Source organism: Capricornis sumatraensis, chromosome 6, assembly GCF_032405125.1.
Source record: "Capricornis sumatraensis isolate serow.1 chromosome 6, serow.2, whole genome shotgun sequence".
NCBI lineage: Eukaryota > Metazoa > Chordata > Mammalia > Artiodactyla > Bovidae > Capricornis > Capricornis sumatraensis.
Genome location: NC_091074.1, coordinates 88,065,058 through 88,086,231, shown reverse-complemented (window position 1 = coordinate 88,086,231; position 21,174 = coordinate 88,065,058). Strand labels below are relative to the sequence as shown.

At 36.6% G+C, this 21,174-nt stretch overlaps 1 protein-coding gene and 1 pseudogene across 1 annotated transcript in view; one reads left to right on the top strand and one right to left on the bottom strand.

Moving 5' to 3' along the window:
- AGTPBP1 (ATP/GTP binding carboxypeptidase 1) overlaps positions 1–21,174 on the top strand; it is a 191,434-nt gene that overhangs the window by 26,106 nt on the left and 144,154 nt on the right. Inside the window, 1 exon segment of the mRNA XM_068974119.1 lies at positions 13,816–13,940. Coding sequence (XP_068830220.1) covers positions 13,816–13,940 — 125 coding nt within the window.
- LOC138080841 (NEDD8-conjugating enzyme UBE2F pseudogene) lies at positions 2,807–3,162 on the bottom strand (annotated as a pseudogene).

The following is a 21,174-nucleotide window of genomic DNA, read 5'->3' as shown; positions in this document are numbered from 1 at the left end:
TTTGAACTTTAGTTCAATGGAGAGAAATAAATAATAAATAGTACACATAGTTAAATTGCCTAGTTTACAAGGTGATTAAAAAGAGTTGCACCAAGATATTAGGTATTAAACTGTGTTTATATCAAGAACCTTGGGTTTCTGCCTCTTTTCCTCAAAACCTTGAGGAAATAAAAGAACTTATTTTGGCTGCTTTTGTAGCTACCAGTAGTGATAAGCTGTTGAGGGTCTGGGATGAATTAGATTTCGGGATTGATGTATGTGATGTGATGGGGGCATATGGTGGAGATTTGTAAGTATAGGAAAATAAACTATTCCTTTACGAATTTGTTTTGACACCTGTTCATATATATGTAATCAGTTATTGAGTACAGTTTTCAAAGTGTTCTGTTGCTTTTGAATCATCCTGTCATAGAAGGCTGTAAGTGCTCTGGGAAAAGAGAAAAGTAGATTGAGGTAAGGGGTGATGGGTATGCTGGTGTCTGGAGCTGTTTTACAGTATTAAATAAGATGGTTGGGATAGGCTTTATTGAAAAGGTGATTGTGTTTTTTGAAAAGGTGATTCTTGAGCAAAGGAAATTTGGGAGTTGGTTAGTCATTGGGCTATCTGGCAGAACATTTCAGGCAAAATAAACAGCTTGGGCAAAGACAGTAAGGTGAGAGTGAGCCTGGCATGCTGGTGGAAAGCATGGAGGCCCAGCCAGTGCATCCAGAGCAATGTGAGGAAGAGGAGTTGTAGGCAAGTTACAGAGAGAAGGGCTGGGGCATTCCTTGAGGACCCCTAATGTCATTTAAATATGTGGGCAGCACCCACTGGGCTTTGAGCAGAGTGATGACAAGATTTATCTGCATTTTCCCCCCCTCTTTTCTCCAGGCTTTTAAAAGGATCAGTCAAGGTGTTGTGTTGAAAATAGACTGTAGGTGCCATACATAGAAGGGGGACGAACAGGGACAGTGGCCCACCATGATAGTATTGATAGATGTGGAGAAGTGATTGGATATATTTTGAGAGTAGAATTGTCAGGAATTCCTGAGGGGTTGGATGTGGGATATAAAACAGGAGTCAAGAAGGACACTGAGGTTTTGGACTGAAGAATTACAGAGTGAGAATTGTCTCTTAAATACATTTGAGGAAAGGGAAAGGAAAGTCAGGAGATTAGTTTTGGATATGTTAAGTTTGTGATATTATTAGAGAGCCAAGTGGAGATGTTGAGTAGTCATGAGACTGGATGAGATCAGCAGCGAAGAGAGTGGATTTGAAAAGGCCAAGGACTGAGCCCTAGGGCATTCTAGTAAAGGAGATTTAAGAAAGAATGGCAGTGAGTAGGCAGAAAACAAACTACAGCTATATAATAAAGTATTTATAAGAAGGCGTGATCAGTTATATTAAATGATCTCCTTGGAAGTACTTTCTTTGGCCATATACAGTTGAAGCTGTGTAGCCATTAATGTTAAATGAATGAATTTTGAGATTACAGTGATTTTCATTATCTTTTTAAAGTTATTCAAGTAATAGAAATCCATGTTTTCTAATATTTTAAAAATATAGCAAAATGTGGTAGTTTATATAAATTACACGTGTAATAAAATGACATAGAATTAGAAACACATGTTGTATGAATGTCAGATTCCTGGCTTTGACACTGTGCTAGAGTTAGCATGAAATGTCATGTAACTGTTGGGAGAAACTGAGAGGGAACACGGGACCCCCCCATCTTCTCATGGAGGAAGAGACACCCAAGAGATCTCCCCTGGCCCTTCCCCCATGCCACAGTACAGTGAGAAGATGGGGGTCTATGAACCACATACCAAGTTCTCACCAGACACCGTAACTGCCTGCACCTTGATCTTGGACTTTACAGCCTCTCTTGCATAAGGTCTCAGCGTCTTGCTTTGTCACAGTTGTTTGACAAAACCACAGACTTCGTGAGACGCAACATTTCTGCTTCTAGGTTCCTGCTCTTTCTATTACACCATACTGTAATGAACACAAACTTTCACAGCAAAAAGAAGACTTTTCCTTTTCTCTGAAGCACTCTGGCCTCAGGATTCAGCAAGAAAAAGTGGCTGTAAAGGACATATTTGCTTAGTGAAGTACACTTTTTTCCCTTCTTTCATGTTTCTTTTTGTTTTTCTCTTCAATAGTTGCTTGACTTAACATCCTTCTGTTGGCCCTATACAAAGAAAATACAAACTAACTGAGAATAGAAAAAAATGATTGAAGCATTAAATGTACAAATTACAAATCTGTTCCAGATATACTTACATTAAATAAAATACCCTTTTCAGTATAGATTTATAGTGAATGACTGTGCATTCTTGGAAGCTTCAAGACATCTAGGAAAGGGCTGAGAATTTACATTGGATCACGATTTGTAATAGATTTCTTATCACCGATCTATGAGCTGTGCTAAGCATGTCATTAGTGTCATTTGTGCAGGGAACTAATTTTGTTTGGGAAGAGGGTGAGAAGCAAGCTGTAGCCTCAATTCTGAGTTCATTACGACTTTTCAGGAATTTCAGCAGCAGTGTATTTAGTACAGTTTCAGAAAAGGAAATATGTTAAGGTTAAGGAGGTAACTCTTTGGAACTTCAGACTTTTTTTTTTTTTTTACTGTATATATGTAGAACACTCCATCTACAATGAGCAGTTGTGAAGAGGTTCTTCCTCAGGATAACATGGTCACAGACTTGGATGACCCAGAGGAACAAAGAGAAAGCTTGACGACTGGGGAGGAGGGCTTCCTTTTGATTTAAGTTGGAGACAAACTTACAACATAGTCTGTGGGCTTGCAGCCTTCTCCTCCTGTCATCTGTCATAATTCTTCATGTAGTCTTCAACTTTATTGCCCAAGTCCTCCTTGGCCCACAAATGATGTTTTGTTCTGCAGCTTCAATATTCAGGGGAGCATCAGAATTCAGAGGATCGGTAAACAGAGTTTAACCCCCAAACAACATCCTTCCGTGTCCTCAGGGAAGCCCATCCAGTGCCATCAACCGAATGCTCTCTGTAAGCTTAGACATATGGTTTGGCTTCATGTTCTGCAACCTCTTTAACAGTCTGTCTCTCACAGCAGCCCTCTGAGCAGAGCTGGAGGTGATGGCTGGTGTCCGGAACCCTGTGAGATCCTCATCCTGCTTCATTATGCTTGCCTGTGTCAGCATTATTGCTCCCTTTACCCTGGGCATCCCAGACAGGCGAGACAAGGCCCTTCAGCTTGTGAGATGGGCTTGCTGTTAAGGTAGTTTTAGAGAAAATCATACTACTTAACCAAGTAGCTTAATTCTGTTTATGGCAACAACGGTGCTTTTGAAAACATGTAAGATTCCTCCCACCTTTGGATGTATAATGACTCAATTAATTTGGAAATCAGAAAAAGTTACTTTTGACTTTGTGGGCATTAAAAAAGTCAGTTAAAAGAAGGAGTAGTTAGCATTTAAAAATTTCTTATCTACTTTAAAAACAGCCTATGTAATTTTTGTAGATAATCCTAAATATGTTTCCTCTATTATAATTGAGTTTAAAAAAGGGAAAAAAAGCCATCATGTTTAGTTAAAGGAGAAGTTCTTTGTTACTGTAGTAAATCACCCAGAATATCTATGTCTTCTAAATCTATTATATTATACAATTTGAAGTCTCTTTTTTCTGGGCCATGTTTGTTTTCCTTTTAATATAGCATTACTAAACATTGCATAGGGATGTAACTTGTTGAATTGACAATAGTTTTTAAACTTCTTGTTTAAAAATGCCACAAAATTCCTGCTTCAGTAATAAGCATCGATACGTAAAATTAAAAGATATCCGGGTCTTTTTTTGGGTGAATAGTTGTAAAATAAATCTGAAAAATTATAAAAATTGTGAATAGAGATTTAGGGTTTTAAATCTTTTCCCTCTTGCCCTCCAAACCCAGGGTGGTAACTACTTCTGCAGTTGTTCATCTTGAGCCTCCCTAGGCTTCCTCTATAGCTTGCCAGCCTTGCAACATCTGTGTAACCAACTCCTGGTTTAGATCCCTTATATTAAAAAAGATGTAAGGTTTTAAAATATATAATATGTACATTCCAAAGATGAAACCTCTGTTGGTTGAAGGAAAATATGTGTAAATATATTAAATGAGAGAGATTTTTGAGAAGATTTTGCTCTATCTAAACAATTTGTTGTTAATTAAAATGTTTTCATACAGAAATAATACATATTTACCAGTATTTGACTGCTGTGTGAATGGTGGACAATACACTAATCATAGGATTGGTTTGAATATTTTAAGGTGTAGTATTAGAACAGGAAGGCTAATTTGAATTGTCTCAAAAGAAATCTTGGCTCTATAGAATAAATTATGTTTTTACACTTTTATAGCACTTGGATTTTTGATAACCTTATACTGACTGATTTTAAGTGGTTTAATAGGCACACCTTGTACTTTGAAGTGACCTGCCAGAAGCATGTAAAACTCAAACATTCTCCTGTGGTTTCTAGTCTTATCTTGTGTTGCCTATAATAAAAACTATCAGTTGTATGACTTTTATGACATCTAATATATAGAAAACAAAATTGTGTGTAATATCAGTATTTTTTTCTTTTTAGATTATCTGCAATGGTGAAATGAAGTAATTCAAGATGAGCAAGTTAAAAGTGATACCAGAGAAAAGGTATTGTAATTTTAAATACCAGTAAGTATAAATTATAGACATCATACGTGAAGTGATTGTATGAAACTTTTTACCTTAAAATATATTTGTTTAAATGCAGCATCATATATTTATGTTATTTTGTTAATGTTTATTACTGTTTAACTTTTCATTTAAAGCAGGAGTCAGCAAACTTGACACATGGGCCGAATCTGACCTACTGCTTGTTTTTGTGTGCCCTGAGTGGTTCTTACATCTCTAAATGGTTGGGAATAAAAATAAAAATGTGAACATATGAAATTCAAATTTCAGTGTACATAAATAGAATTTTACTAGAACATAACATTTTGTATATTGTATGGCTACTGAGTTTTTTCCTTATGTAAGACTTGATCAAAGCACATCAGTTTCCATAGAAAATTTATTATATATTTTCTATCTTTAAATGCTTCTATGGATGCTCTTTTTTGTTTATTTTTTGCCCCTTTTAGATTTTTTTCTCAACTATGAAGTATCTATTAAACATGTTTATGTACCTAACTCAGTGCTGAATCTGGGAGAGTAGAAAGAAACATAACACTTAATGCAGTGCTTTGCAGAAAATGAGTGTTGAGCACGTTCTGAAGAAGTAAAATGAGCCCTATTCTCTTTCTACATGAGGCTTATAACCTGATGAGAACACCTGAACAAATGCAGTATAGTGGTTTAACCAGTATATAGTGAAGTGTTAAATTTTGAGATCCATAGAGTTTTATCTTTCCAGCTTTCTTGTTCAAGTGTCTGTACTGCAAGAGTTCTGCCTTATCCATAGCTCTGATCTATTGACTCATCATCGCTTCCTCTCTTGTGAAGTGAAAGTCGCTCAGTTGTGTCCAATTCTTTGCAACTCCATGGACTATACAGTCCATGGAATTCTCCAGGCCAGAATACTCAAGTTAGTAGCCGTTCCCTTCTCCAGGGGATCTTCCCAACCCAGGAATCAAACCAGGATCTCCTGCATGGCAGGTGGATTCTTTGTGAACTGAGCTATCAGTTGACAAAGCCCCTCTCTTAGCGGTGTAGGATCCAGTTTATCATTCCAGTCTTGCAAATACCTGAAATGCTTTCACCTCACTTTGTATTTTTTCATCACACATACCTGACAAAGTCTTTTTCCTGAATAGACCTTTACTAAGTGGCTGAATGATACTGGAGGATGAATTAACTTAGAAGATATTACTAAAATGATTATTGATAATCAGCCTGAACTGAGCCCAGCAATCTTAACTACTCTGATTCTAAATTTTGGAATGACTGTTTTATACTTTCCAAGCATTTGAAATTGTCAGATGTATATGTACATATTCTTAGCAGTCGACCTAATCTTAGAGATAATACAATTTATTGTCCTCATATTTCTTGCACAAAATTTGCTTGCTCCCCTTTATTTGATTCTATCCTTTGCTTATCCTCCTGTTACTTTTTGCTACAAAGGATGTGTCTTTTTTCTTGGTCTTTTAATCATTAGTATTTTTCTCTGTTGAATCTTTAATTCCTCCATTCCATATCATTTAAACCAATCTGGGCTTTCTCATATTTAGACTGCACTGCTCTGTTACTGGGCTTCCCTGGTAGCTCAAGCACAGTACAGTACAGTTCTGTTACTACTCAATTTATCTGATTTCTTCAAAAGCCAAAAGTTTTAAATAGCCTATAAATGCAATCTGCATCTCATTTCACACTCTCCAATCACTCTTGTTTAGTTCCTGCCTTATCTACTACACCAACAGTACGTGTTACCTATGAATTTTTAAACAGCTTTATTGAGCGACTTCTCTTTCACTTTTCACTTTCATGCATTGGAGAAGGAAATGGCAACCTACTCCAGTGTTCTTGCCTGGAGAATCCCAGGGACGTGGGAGCCTGGTGGGCTGCCGTCTGTGGGGTTGCAGAGAGTCGGACATGACTGAAGCGACTTAGCGTTGAGATATAATCATCTTATAAGAAGCTAAACATAGTTTAATAACTTTGGTTTATGTATAATGGTTAAATCATTATCTCAGTGAAAATAATGAATGTATTTATCATGTTCATTAACTACCTAGAAATGGAATGGCTGAAGCATATGGTAGGTCTGTGTTTCTTTTTAGGAAACTTAACAATGATCTGTTTTACAAAGACATTAATACCATCCTATAGTCTCTCCAACAGTGTATGAAAAGTCTAGTTCTTCTGTATTCTCACCAACACTTGTTCAGTTCAGTTCAGTTCAGTCCCTCAGTCGTGTCCGACTCTTTGTGACCCCATGAATCGCAGCACGCCAGGCCTCCCTGTCCATCACCAACTCCCGGAGTTCACTCAGACTCACATTCATTGAGTCGGTGATGCCATCCAGCCATCTCATCCTCTGTTGTCCCCTTTTCCTCCTGCCCCCAATCCCTCCCAGCATCAGAGTCTTTTCCTCTTCGCATGAGGTGGCCAAAGTACTGGAGCTTCAGCTTTAGCATCATTCCTTCCAAAGAAATCCCAGGGCTGATCTCCTTCAGAATGGACTGGTTGGATCTCCTTGCAGTCCAAGGGACTCTCAAGAGTCTTCTCCAACACCACAGTTCAAAAGCATAATTCTTTGGCGCTCAGCTTTCCTCACAGTCCAACTCTCACATCCATACATGACCACTGGAAAAACCATAGCCTTGACTAGACGGACCTTTGTTGACAAAGTAATATCTCTGCTTCTCAATATGCTATCTAGTTGGTCATAACTTTTCTTCCAAGGAGTAAGCGTCTTTTAATTTGGTCATTCTTTTTAAATTCTTACGATCATTCTTTTAAAATTGTAGCCATTTTAGTAGGCGTATATTGATATGTCATTGTGATTTTAATTTGCATTTCCCTAATGGCTGATGATATTGAACATCAATTGATGAGTTATTTGGTGCGTTATCTTTTAGCATATCTTATTTGGTGAAGTCTCTTTCCAAATCTTCCAATTTTTGAAATTTTAGTGTTTTAGTAATTGAGTTTTAGGTTTTTTTTTTTTTTTTAATATTATGGATTCAAGTTGTTTATCAGATACTTGAATTGCAAGCATTTTCTTTCAGTTGCACTTTTTTTCCTTCACATTTTCTCCCATTCTGTGGGTGGTCGTCTCTCTCTCTCAATCTTTCTCTCTCTAATACTTGTTTATTTGTTTGGCTGCATCAGGTCTTGGTTGCATCATATGCAGGATCTTTCCTGTGTCACGTTGTGTCACATGACTCTCTAGTTGTGACGCGGGGCTCAGTTGCTCCAAGGCATGTGGGTTCTTAGTTCCTGGTCCAGGGTTCAATCCTGAGTCTCCTGCATTGCAAGGTGGGTTGTTAACTGCTGGACCACCAGGGATGTTCCTATGTAGTATCTTCTAAGATCACAAGTTTTAAATTTAGGTGATTTTCATTTGTTTATTTGTTCTTTTATTTGCTTTTAGAGTTATATCTAAGAAATATTTGCATAACCCATATTATCAATATTTTCTCTTATGTTTCTTCCAGTTTTTTATTGTTTTAGATTTTACATTTAGGTCTGTGCTCCTATTTGGGTTAATTTTTATATGGTGTGAGGTGTGGATAGCACATTTTTTTTTGGCATTTGGATATCTGATTGTTCAGCACCATTTTTAGAAAGAATATCCTTTCTCCACTGAGTTTCCTTTGTACCTGTATCAAGTCAGTTGTTTGTACAAGTGTAGATCTGTTATACTCAGTGTCGTTCTGTTGGTCAGGATGTCTAGCTTAATGCCTGTGCCTTACTGCATTTAATTATTATATAAGAAGTAGTTAGAGAAATAGTTATTGTTCTCTTCCAGTTAGAAGAATATCGTTTTCTAAACTTACATACTTAACTATTTAACTATTTCTACAAAGGAATGATAGTGAAATTTCCATTTTTCATTGTCCTTTGCTCAACAAAAAAGAAAAATAAAGTTTTGTGTTCAGTATTTGGAAACAATAAAAACGTGATTAAAGCAAAAGTAGTAAAAATAAATAAAAATTAAAGAGTTAGAAATGAGGAACAACCATTTCTGAAAGATAATATGCATATTTTGGAAATAATACCATATTGTTTGAAATTAAGTCTTATTTATAAGACTACTGATTAAGTTTAAAACTTTGGTATATTTTAATGAATTGTTTGCTGTCAGATGTTTATAGCTTATTTATGAAGACATGTTTGTTACCTGTATGCAATTTACATTTTATTATGAGAATGTAATAAAATTTATTTGCAATGTGAAGATAGTTTCTTTAGCCCTTGCACTTGCTTGGGAAATTATTTGTTGCAGGACAATATGTATATACCATTGAGATTTTTGTAACATATAAAAAATTTATATTTTTAAGAAAATAGCTGTAAGACTGTGTGTAAACTCAGAGTATCAAAAGCAGTTGGAGACCACTGCAGTGAAACAAATATTTGTGATAGTGTCTTTAAAATATACATTGGAAAGTTAACTTGACTTGATATACTCCACATCAGTCGTATTTTCAATTCCCTAATGTTCTAACTATTCAAGTAATTAACGTTATCAGTTATAAATGTAACCTCCCAAGGTTGGTTTTGGTCTCATTTTGATTCACCTAAAAATAGGCCAAGGGAGAGAAGATAAATTCTTATCTGAGTCTTTTTATTTAACGATTTTCTGCTTTGCTGAAAAATTGTAGCTTAAATTGTTCATTGAATAGCTGTATAGCTTTTTAATTTGTTTTTTCTCCTTTACGCTTGGATTTGCCAAAGTCTAAAAATCATTGACTCAGTGGTAAAGAATCTGCCTGCCAAGAAGGAGAAGCAGATTCAATCCCTGGGTCAGGAAGATTCCCTGGAGAAGGAAATGGCAACTCAATCGAGTACTCTTGCCTGGAAAATCCTGTGGACAGAAGAGCCTGGTGGGCTACAGTCCGTGGGGTCACAAAGAGTCCTATTAAACCAAAACAAAAAATCATTCAATAGGTAGAACTGCCCTCTAGTGTTCACCCTACAGTTCTCTCAACATTAGTGTCAACAGTCTTAACATTTTTAGAGCTGAGTTGGAGGTGGCTTGGAATATTTTGTTCAGTTTTTATTTTCTCAGTGAAAAAAGTAAAAAATAGGAAAATCAGCTTGCTTATTACGTTGTTCTTAATTTCCATTTGTTTGCCTTCCTTCAAAAAATTCATGCATACATCTGTAATTTGTAATGATTCTTAGAATCACTTAATTGCAAGCTGTTTTATTTTGGTAGCAGTGTAACTTAATTTAAAAATGTAAGAGTTACTGAAAAAAAACCTCTCACTTTGAAATGGAACAGAAGATATGATCAGTGTGTTTCATATGTTTTTGGATATTTTTAATAGATGTTTTATCTACTGAAAAATGCTAACAGATGACCTTAAAGAGAAATATTATTGGAGAAAACAAACAAAAAAATCCCCTAATTATTAAATTTCAGAATTCTGATTTCCATAATGCAAATTTCCCTTACATCTAAGTTACAGAATTTTTTTTTTTAATTTTTATTTTTGCTTTATTTTACTTTACAATACTGTATTGGTTTTGCCATACGTTGACAGAATTGTTTTTAAAGATGTATTTCCTCTCTAGTGTTCAGACTAGATCAGAGCACAAAATGTACAAGAGAAGTTTGGAACAAGAGTTCTCAAACTTTGGCTAAGAACCCCCTTGTGCTCTTAAATTAATGGAGACTCCAAAAAGCTTTTGTTGATGTAGGTTACTTGATGTATTGATATTTACCATATTGTATATATAATATCGATATTGCCATTTATGATATATCAATATAATTATATGTAATATAGTAATACTACCATATGATAAATTAAAATTGAGAAATTATTTCATTAAAATAATCCAATTACATTATAACATCATTATTATTGTATGTAATAATATTTTTACTAAAATAAGTTGTCAAAATTGTTAGAAGATGGCATTTAAATACTATTTTTTTTCAGTTTTTTTAATTTTAATTTTTTGGTCATGCTACACAGTCTGTGGGATCTTAGTTTCCCTACTAAGGATTGAATCCTTGTCCCAGGCTTGGAATCCTGGTGTCTTTAACTACTGGATTTCCAGGGAAATCCAGAAAGTGGAATGTTTTATTCAATTTTTGCACATTTCTTTAATGTCTGGCTTATCAGAAGACAGCTGGATTCTCTTGTCTGCTTCTGAGTTCAGTGTGTCATATATGTCAGTATACATATTATATATGTTGTTGTGCTCAGTCATGTCCGACTCTGCGACCCCGTGGACTGCAGCATGCCAGGCTTTCCTGTCCTTCACTGTCTTCCGGAGTTTGCTCAAACTCATGTACATTGAGTCAGTGGTCAGTGGACATCCTCTGCTGCTCTCTTCTCCTTTTGCCTTTGTCTTTCCCAGGATCAGGGTCTTTTCCAGTGAGTTGGCTCTTCATATCAGGTGGCCAAAGTGTTGGAGCTTCAGCTTCAGTATCAGTCTTTCCAATGACTATTCAGGGTTGATTTCCTTTAGGATTAATTGATTTGATCTCCTTGCAGTAAGGGACTCTCAAGAGCCTTCTCCAGCGCCATAATTTGAAGGCATCAGTTCTTCAGTGCGCAGCCTTCTTAATGGTCCAACTTTCACGTCAGTACATGAGAAGCTTTGACCTTTGTTGGCAAAGTGATATCTTTGCTATTTAATATGCTATCTAGTTTTGTCATAGCTTTCCTTGCACGAGCAAGCATCTTTTAATTTCATGGCTGCAGTCACCATCTACAGTGATTTTGGAACCCAGTAAAATCTGTCACCACTTCTACTTTTTCCCCTTCTATTTGCCATGAAGTAAGAGTCCCTTGGACTGCAAGGAGATCCAACCAGTCCTTTCTGAAGGAGATCAGTCTGAAGGAAAAGACTCTAATGCTGGGAGGGATTGGGGGCAGGAGGAGAAGGGGACGACAGAGGATGAGATGGCTGGATGGCATCATTGACTCAATGGACGTAAGTCTGAGTGAACTCCGGGAGATGGTGATGGACAGGGAGGCCTGGCGTGCTGTGATTCATGGGGTCACAAAGAGTCGGATATGACTGAGTGACTGAACTGAACTGAATTGAATGGAACTGGATGCCATGATCTTAGGTTTTTGAATGTTGAGTTTCAAGCTAGCTTTTTCACTCTCTTCTTTCGCTCTCATCAGGATACTCTTCAGTTCCTCTTCACTTTTTGCCGTTAGAATGGTATCATCTGCACATCTGAGGCTGTTGATATTTCTCCCAGTAGTCTTCATTGAAACTTGTGATTCATCTAGCCTGGCATTTTGCATGATGTACTCTGCATATAAATTATGCAGATATCTGAATATTGACACACTTTATTACACAGTTTCTAAAAATTATTTTTATTAATGTCACCACTAATTTTATCGTGACATTTTTTAAGTAGGGGAGGCTGTCAAGGTCATGATAGTAGATCTTTGTTTTCCAGATAATGATTATATATGGGGAGAAGTGGATGGATTTGAGAATGTTTAGAGATAGAGCTGATAATGAGTTGAGTGTGGGAAAGGGAATCTGGATTTTTGTCTTGAGCAACTGATGGTTTATATGAGTTTGGGAAAGTTACAATTGAAGAGGAGTAGGTTGAGGCTGGAAGTAAATGTAGGAGCTGGGCGGTGTATTGATTTTGCAGCTGTGGGGTTGCATGAGGTTGCTTGGGGCAGTAGAGTAGGGAGAGTGAGGAGAAGAGGGCTGAGTATAGAGCTCTGGGGGAGTCTTTAGCATCTAGAGTTTTGTGGGAGGAGGAGCCATGAGAAGAGATCTAGAAGTGGCTGTAGGATGAAAATCAGGTGTGTGTGGAGCCTTTAAAGCCCAAAGAGGAAAGTGTAGACAGAGGAGCTGACTTGGACAGCAGTGAGTATGAAAAGAAAAGCTGTGACTGCAGGAGGTTTTGGGGAGACCTCACAGTGTTAGAAACTAAACTTTGAACAAGTGAGCAGTATGTGGGAGGGCAAATGCAGACATCTTCAAGGAGTAGCTGAGAAGTGGGGTGCTAATTGGTGGGAGCTCCTAGATCGTGTTGTGTGCCGATAGGTATGTTGCAGTTGCACGGGAGAGCGAAATGATGAATCAGAGGAAGTGGAAGGAGCAAATACACTAGAAATGCGGTGGAGGAATGGTTCTTTGTATCTCAACATACCAGTGAAAGAAAGCCTTTGAAAAGCAAGTCAGAGCACATCACTCTTCTCAAAAACTTCCCATCTCATTTAGTTGAAAACAGTCAACATCTGTACAGGGGCCTACAAGACTCTGAATGATGGTGCTGTCTTCTGCATCACCCCCAACTCTAAGTCTGCTGCTGTTCTTAATTGAACACAGCAGGCATGGTCCTGCCTTGGTGATTTGATGATTGTGACAGCTCTTTCTGTGGGTATCTGCACCGCTCATTATCTTACTCCTTTCAGGCCTTTCCCTAAATGGTGCCCTCTTGAGGTTTTTCCTGACTATGCTTTCCAAAATTGCAGCCATCTGCCTCCTTGCCCCTTTTATCCCCACAACCCGCTTTTCTCCATAGTGCTTCCCATCACCTTAATACTATTTATATAGTTATTTGTGTATTTACTTTGTCTCATTAGAATGTTCACTCTGAGGGGCAGTAATTTTTGTTTGTTTCGTTTACTGTTGACAATATCTAGAATGGTACTGTCAAATGTACAAATGTATAATGAATGAGAATAAGGAAAGAATGTGGGAAGAGAGTCAGAGAGGTTTAAGGTGCTGGTTGTGTGAAGATAAGTGTTTTCTTCTTTGACTTAATAATAGTTGTGAAGTTGGGTGCTAACTGAAAAATGGAGTCTGGTAGAAGGGATGGTTAGAGTCTGAGGAGAGCATAGAATATGTAAAAAGCCTGCTTGGTTGGGGTCGGGGGGTGGCGGGGGGGCGGTGGGGTGGGGAACCGGAAAGGTGAACTTTCAGGATGTGACGGAAGATTGCTTGGCAGGGTTGAATGTACCTTTGTGGTTTTTTGAAATAGAATGTTTCTCACTTAAATCAGTGGAATGTTTGTCATACGCTCTGAAACAGAGTAAGGATATGTGGCATGTGTGAATGCTCTGTGCTTTTAGCAGCGTAGGATTTTGGCTTGTTTCTAACAACTGATCTTCATAGTATGGAATTCACAATTGATGTAGAATGTGCCCTAATTTAAAGTAATATTCTTTTTAGCCTCGCCAATAACTCTAGAATCGTGGGGCTCCTGGCTCAGCTGGAGAAGATCAATACTGAATCTGCAGAATCAGATACTGCCAGATATGTCACAGCAAAAATTCTCCATCTGGCTCAGAGTCAGGGTAAGCTTTCATCTCTTGTTTCTGAAATGCTTTCTTAATTGCTTAAAAGTAGATGCTAAAAATGAGAAAGATATGATTTTATATAAAATTTGAACTTTCTATATAGATTCAAGAAATTGAAAATTGAATAACTATGGAAGAAATTGTTTTTCAAAGCATTGTTTCTAAAAATGATTATGATTTTACTCATATATGATTGTCCTCCTTTCCCCATTTTTCAGGCAGCACCTAATTCCAGTACTGCTTATAGAATGTTGACAAAAAGATGTCGGGTATTATACTAGTTATTAGTATTGTCCCTGCTTTGAAATGCAAGCGCTGTCATTCAGTGATTGGGTGACCTTAGGGAAGTTTTGAACCTGTGGGACTTACTCTCACTGACTCTGAAATAGAGATAAGAAGTATCATGTAATTAGCATGAAATTTATATGAGAAGTATGTAAAAATGATGTTAAAAGTGTTCAATAAATGATATCTGTAATTAGGCATAATTTATCCAATTTATAAAGCTAGTACTACTGTTGTTGTTGTTAAGTCGTGTCTGACTCTTTGCAACCCCGTGGACTATAGTCTGCCAGGCTCCTCTGTCCATGGGATTTCCCAGGCAAGAATATTGCAGTGGGTTGCTATTTCCTTCTCCAGGGATTGAACCTACATCTCCTGCTTGGCAGGTGGATTTTTCACCACTGAACCATAGGGCATCAAACCTTGACAGAGTATAAGAGAAGAAAAGTATTAACTTTGCACTAAGAAACATTAATTTGAAAAATCCCAAATAAAACATTAGTAAATCAAGTCTAATTATGAGTAAATATATCAATATAACATTATTTGTACAGGTCCTATAAAAACCCATGTAATTATCTCAATAGGAGCTAAAAAAAATTTAAGATTTTTAAGATGTTCTTAAATTGTTTTAAATTTAAGAAATTTAGGATTCCAAAATCTGTGCTTGATTTAAAAAGGAAAAAAACACTTTGATTTTTCTTTTTCTAAATAAGGGTAAATCAACAGCTGCCTTAATATTTGACAGTGACACATTGAAAGCATTGTTAAAATTAAGATCCAGACAATTCACAATTATTTTAGTTTATTGGTTTTTTATTACTGCATTATTCTAGAGGTATAGGTAATTGAAGTAAGATGTTCAGCAAGCATTTACTATGTTCAGGAAGCTGGTATTTATTAACCTACCTTCATGATCATAGGCCCTTATTTTATTTTGGTAACTTATTCCTATGTAGCCCATTTAAGGAATATTTGACAGCATCCCCAAACCTAGGAGAGATCTTTGCATTTGTTTCTAGCAAAATCTTTTAATTCAGAAAGTTGCTATACTGGATTCTAGCCTTTGTAAATATTGTGCTTATCAACTAAGTTAAATGTGTAAGGATAGTCACTGTATTAGTGCAAAGATAGATATACCCAGTATATTCACTGCCTTCTCATATGAAATAACTCCTTAAAACAAAACAAAGCACCTCAGCAAAAACCAAGACAATTTTTTTAAACCTATAGATACTTATGTTTAACTGTTCTCATGACTGTAGATTCTTCCCATCACATTCTAGAAGCCTCTACTCCAACACTATCACTAAAAATTCACCTAGTCATACGACTACCATACATTGTCCTTTTCCTCACCCTGCCACCCACCAGTGGGAGAGCCAGCCCTTGAATACTGTCCCCTGAGGTTATGTAACCCAATGACTCTGTTTAGAGTTGACACAGTATAAATTAGTAGTGAAAGACTGTCCTGTCATCTATCCATTTTAGAGAGAATGATTAGGAGTTTATGGCTCAAAGAAGAAGAAATACGAATAGCCAATAAACATATATTAGAAGTCAGGAATTACTAATGAAAACAATGAAGTTATTTCTCATTAGTTACTTTGGCAGAAATTAGAGAATGACAATATCCAGTACTGTTGAAGGCATGGAAAATAGGGTATTCTCATACACTGTAGGTGGTGTAATGATTATTATAAGCTTTGGAGAAAAGAATCTGGCAATGTTATTAAGATTTAAAGTGCACTTGGTGTTTTATTTAACACTTTACTCTCGGAAACCTGAGTGAAATAAAAATCATATTATAAAAAGACTATTTGGCGATGTTTCAGTGTGTATATAAAATCAGAGTTCAAGAAATCACCTGAAATATCCAACAGTGAGAAAATGGTTGAATTAATTTTGATATAGCCAAACTGTGGGACTGTATAACTACATTATACAACTATTATCAGTAATTAATTATTTATGATATATGATATGGCTCATATGTGTAAGTACAGAGAGTCCTCAGAGATGCTGCATGTTTGATTTCATACTACTGCAATAAAACAAACTTCGCAATAGAGTGAGTCAAGTGAAGTTTTTGGTTCCGAGTGCATATAAAAGTTGTGTTTACACTGTGCTTTAGTCTATGAAGTGTGCAATAACATATGTGTAAAAAATGTACATACTTTAATTAGAGATACTTTATTGCTGAAAAATGTAAGCCCTCCGTGAGTCATAACCTTTTTGCTCTTAGAGTGTCTTCCCTCTATATTTATAATAGGCTGCTGATTGATCAAGGTAGTAGTTGTTGAAGGCTGGTATGGCTGTAGCAGTTTCTTAAAATAAGACAGTGAAATTAGCTGCACACACTCTTTCACTGCTGCATGCAGTGCTGTTTGATAGCATTTTTTTTTTTTTCTTTCTTTTTTTTTTTTTTTTATTAAATTTTAAAATCTTTAATTCTTACATGTGTTCCCAAACATGAAACCCCCTCCCACCTCCCTCCCCATAACATCTCTGTGGGTGATCCCCATGCACCAGCCCCAATCATGCTGTATCCTGCGTCAGACATAGACTGGCGATTCAATTCTTACATGATAGTATACATGATAGAATGCCATTCTCCCCAATCATCCCGCCCTCTCCCTCTCTCTCTGAGTCCAAAAGTCCGTTATACACAGCTGTGTCTTTTTTCCTGTCTTGCATACAGGGTCGTCATTGCCATCTTTCTAAATTCCATATATATGTGTTAGTATACTGTATTGGTGTTTTTCTTTCTGGCTTACTTCACTCTGTATAATCGGCTCCAGTTTCATCCATCTCATCAGAACTGATTCAAATGAATTCTTTTTAACGGCTGAGTAATACTCCTGCAGCGGAACTTCTTTTAAAATTGGATTTTATCTCAATATGCCGCTCCTTTATCAACTAAGTTTTCCTAGTATTCTAAATCCTTTGTTGCCACTTCAGTCTTCACCAGGAATAGATTCCATCTCAAGAAACCACTTTCTTTGCTTATCTGAAAGGACAGCTCATCATCTGTTAACATTTTATCATGAGAATGCAGCAATTCTGCAGATCATATCTTTAGGATCCACTTTTAATTCTAGTTCTCTTGCTATTTCTACCACATCTGCAGTTACTTCCTCCTCTGAAGTCTTGAACCCCTCAAAGTCATCCATGAAGGTTGAAATCAACTTCTTCCAAACTTCTGTGTATGTTGATATTTTGACCTCTTCTAATGAATCACCAATGTTCTTAATGGCATCTAGAATGAATTCTTTCTAGAAGGTTTTTAACTGACTTTGCCTAGATCCATCAGAGGAATCACTACCTATGACAGCTACAGTCTTATGAAATGTATTTCTTAAATAAAAAGACTTGAAAGGCAAAATTATTCCTTGATCCGTGGATTGTAGAGTGGATGTTGTGTTAGCAGGCATGAAAACAACACTAATCTTGTATATCTTCATCGGACCTCTGGAGTGAGAAGGTGCATTGTCAATGAGCAGTCCCATTTTGAAAAAAATCTTTTCTTTTTTCTGAGTAGTAAGTCTCAACAGTGGGTTTTAAAATAGTCAGTAAACTTTGTTGGAGACCATGTACTCTCATTCAGGCATCATTGTTCCATTGATACAGTACAGGCAGAGAAGACTGAGCTTAATTCTTAAGGGCCCTAGGGTTTTTGGAATTGTAAATGAACATTGGTTTCATCTTCAAGTCACAAGATGGCATTAGTTTCTAATAAGAGAAGCTTTAAAGTCAGTTATTGCCTTTTCCTTCCTAGGTATGATAGCCCTGGATAGCTTCTTTCTCCTATATAAGTATATTTTGTTTATGTTGAAAGTCAATTGTTTCATGTAGCCAACTTACTGCAGCTGCTACATCAGCACTTGCTGCTTTACTTCACACTTTTATGTTATAGAGGCAACTTCTTTCATTAAGCCTCTGTTAGCTTTAAACATTTCTTCTGCAGGAAAAAGTATTACATACAAATATAAATCAAAAGAAAACTGGGGTAGCAATATTTGTATCAGACAAAATAAAATAAATCAAATAAATAAAAAATAAATCAGTAAAAGTAGACTTTAAAGACAGAAAAGGACTTAACATGATGATCAAGGGGTCAACTCAATTGTAAATAAATATGCACCTAATGTAGGAGCACCTATATACGTGCAGCAAATATTAAAGGTATAAAGGGACAATAGGCACAAAGGGAGAACTGGACAGTAATACAATAGTAGTAGGGCCTTTAACACCCCACCCCACTTACATCAATGGACATATCATCCAGACAGAAAATCAGCAAGGAAACACTGGCCTTAAATGACACATTAAACCAAATAAACTATATGTATACATTCTCTCTGAAAGCAGCAAAGTACACATTCTTTTCAAGTGCATATGAAACATTCTCCAGGATAGACTGTATGCTAGGCCACAAAATAAGCCTGGGGAAATTTAAGAAAATTGAAGTCATATCAAGAACTTTTCTAACCCCAAAACTGTGAGCCTGGAAAGCAACTATAAGGAAAAAACTGCAAAGTGCAAATTTGTGGAAGCTAAACGGAGAAGGCAGTGGCACCCCACTCCAGCACTCTTGCCTGGAAAATCCCGTGGATGGAGGAGCCTGGTGGGCCTCAGTCCATGGGGTTGCTAAGAGTTGGACACGATTGAGTGACTTCACTTTCACTTTTCACTTTCATGCATTGGAGAAGGAAATGGCAACCCACTCCAGTGTTCTTGCCTGGAGAATCCCAGGGACGGGGGAGCCTGGTGGGCTGCCGTCTATGGGGTCGCACAGAGTCGGACACGACTGAAGCGACTTAGCAGCAGCAAACAGATGTTACTAAACAAGAAATGGATCATTGAAGAAATCAAAGAAAATCATAAAATACCTGGAAACAAGTAAAATGAAAATAATAGTCTGAGATCCATAGGATGCAGTAAAAGCAGTTCTCACAGGCACGTCTATAGTGATACAAGCTGACCTCAGGAGACAAGAGTCTCAAATAAGCAATCCAGCCTTACACCGAAGGGAAGTGGGGGGAGAAAAAGAACAAAAAACCCCCAGAGTTACCAGAAGGAAAGAAATCATAAAGATCAGAGCAGAAATAAATGATATAAGACCAAAAAAATAGAAAAGTCAGTGAAACTAAGAGCTGGTTTTTTGAAAAGATAAAATTGGTAAGCCTATAGCCAGATACATTAAAAAAAGAGGGTGCTAAAAATGATAAAATCAGAAATGAAAAGGACATTATAGCTGATACCACAGAAATGCAAATGATCACAAGAGACTACTGTGAACAACTATATAGCAGTAAAATGGAAAATCTAGGGAATATAGGCACATTTTTAGAAATGTACAGTGTCACCAACCCTCAGGGAAATGCAAATAAAAACCCCGATGGGATATCACCTCACACCTGTCAGAATGGCTGTCAATAAAAGGAACACAAATAACAAATGTTGGTGAGGAAGTGGAGGAAAAAACCCTTGTACACTGTTGGTAGGAATGTAAATTGGTACCACCACTGTGGAAAACAGTATGGAGGTTTCTCAAAAAACTAATGGTAAAACTACCATTTGATCCAGAAATTCCACTCCTGAGTATATTCCAAAAAAACCCCAAATACTAATTTTAGAAGATATATATTTATACCCCAGTATTCATATCAGCATTATTTACAGTTGCCAATATATGGAAGTAACTTAACTATCAACAGATGAATGGATGAGAAGATATGATACACACACACACACACACACACAGGTGCAAAATGGAATACTACTCAGCCATAAAAAGAACAATATTTGCCATTTGCACAGCAACATGGGTGGACTTGGTGGCATTACTCTAAGAGAAAGAAGTCCGACAGAGAAAGACAAGTACTGTATGATATCACTTAAATGTGGAATCTAAAAAGTATAACAAATGGAAATATAACAAAGAAGCAAATACACAGATAGAGAGAACAAACTAGTGATTATTAGTGGGGAGGGAGGTGCAGTATAGTGGTGGGGAATGACAGGTAGAAAGTATTTGATGTAAGCTAGGCTACAAGGATATATTGTACACATGAGGAGTATAATCAGTGTTATTTTAACTCTACATAGAGTGTAACCTTTAAAATTTGTGTAAAATATATAGAAATACATTTGAAGTTTATCTCTTTTCCTAAATATTGGCCTCTAAGCTCCCTTTCCCCCTTTTTTAATTAAAGGAAAAGAATTGTGGAGAAATTTAGAAATCTTTAAACAATAGAAATAATTTATATTGATTTTTTTCTATTTATTGTAATGAAAGGGATCATCTGAGTCATGAATTGTTCTTCATTAGTCTTATTTCTATGTGCTTCAAATTAAAAAAAACTTTTTTATTGAGGTACAATTGATTTACAGTGTTGTATTTTTTTAAAAATTGAAGTCAGAATTTAAAAATATTATTAATTTAATGAAACCACTTCAAAATGGTGGTAGGCTTCTGTTTACATGAATTTCTGGTTTTTGTCATAAAGATAATAAGGAGGTTTGCCTTTATTGTTCCTACTTCACCTCTGGTTCTGGTACCTGTCTTATTATATTGATCTTAAGATTTTAGATGTATTGACAAGGATTCACTTAGTCCATGATAGAAGCTGTGATGAAATGCAGGGAAGGTCTCGTAAACTGAAATCCAAAAGTACACACAGAGTAGAGCTAGCAACATCAGTGGAAGGAACATTTAAGAACCAATTTGGAGTATTTCCTGGGCCAGTGGAGACATTGATTATATGTTTTATACATTATCTAAGCAGTCCATTCTAAAGGAGATCAGTCCTGGGTGTTCTTTGGAAGGAATGATGCTAAAGCTGAAACTCCAGTACTTTGGCCACCTCATGCGAAGAGTTGACTCACTGGAAAAGACTCTGATGCTGGGAGGGCTTGGGGGCAGGAGGAGAAGGGGACAACAGAG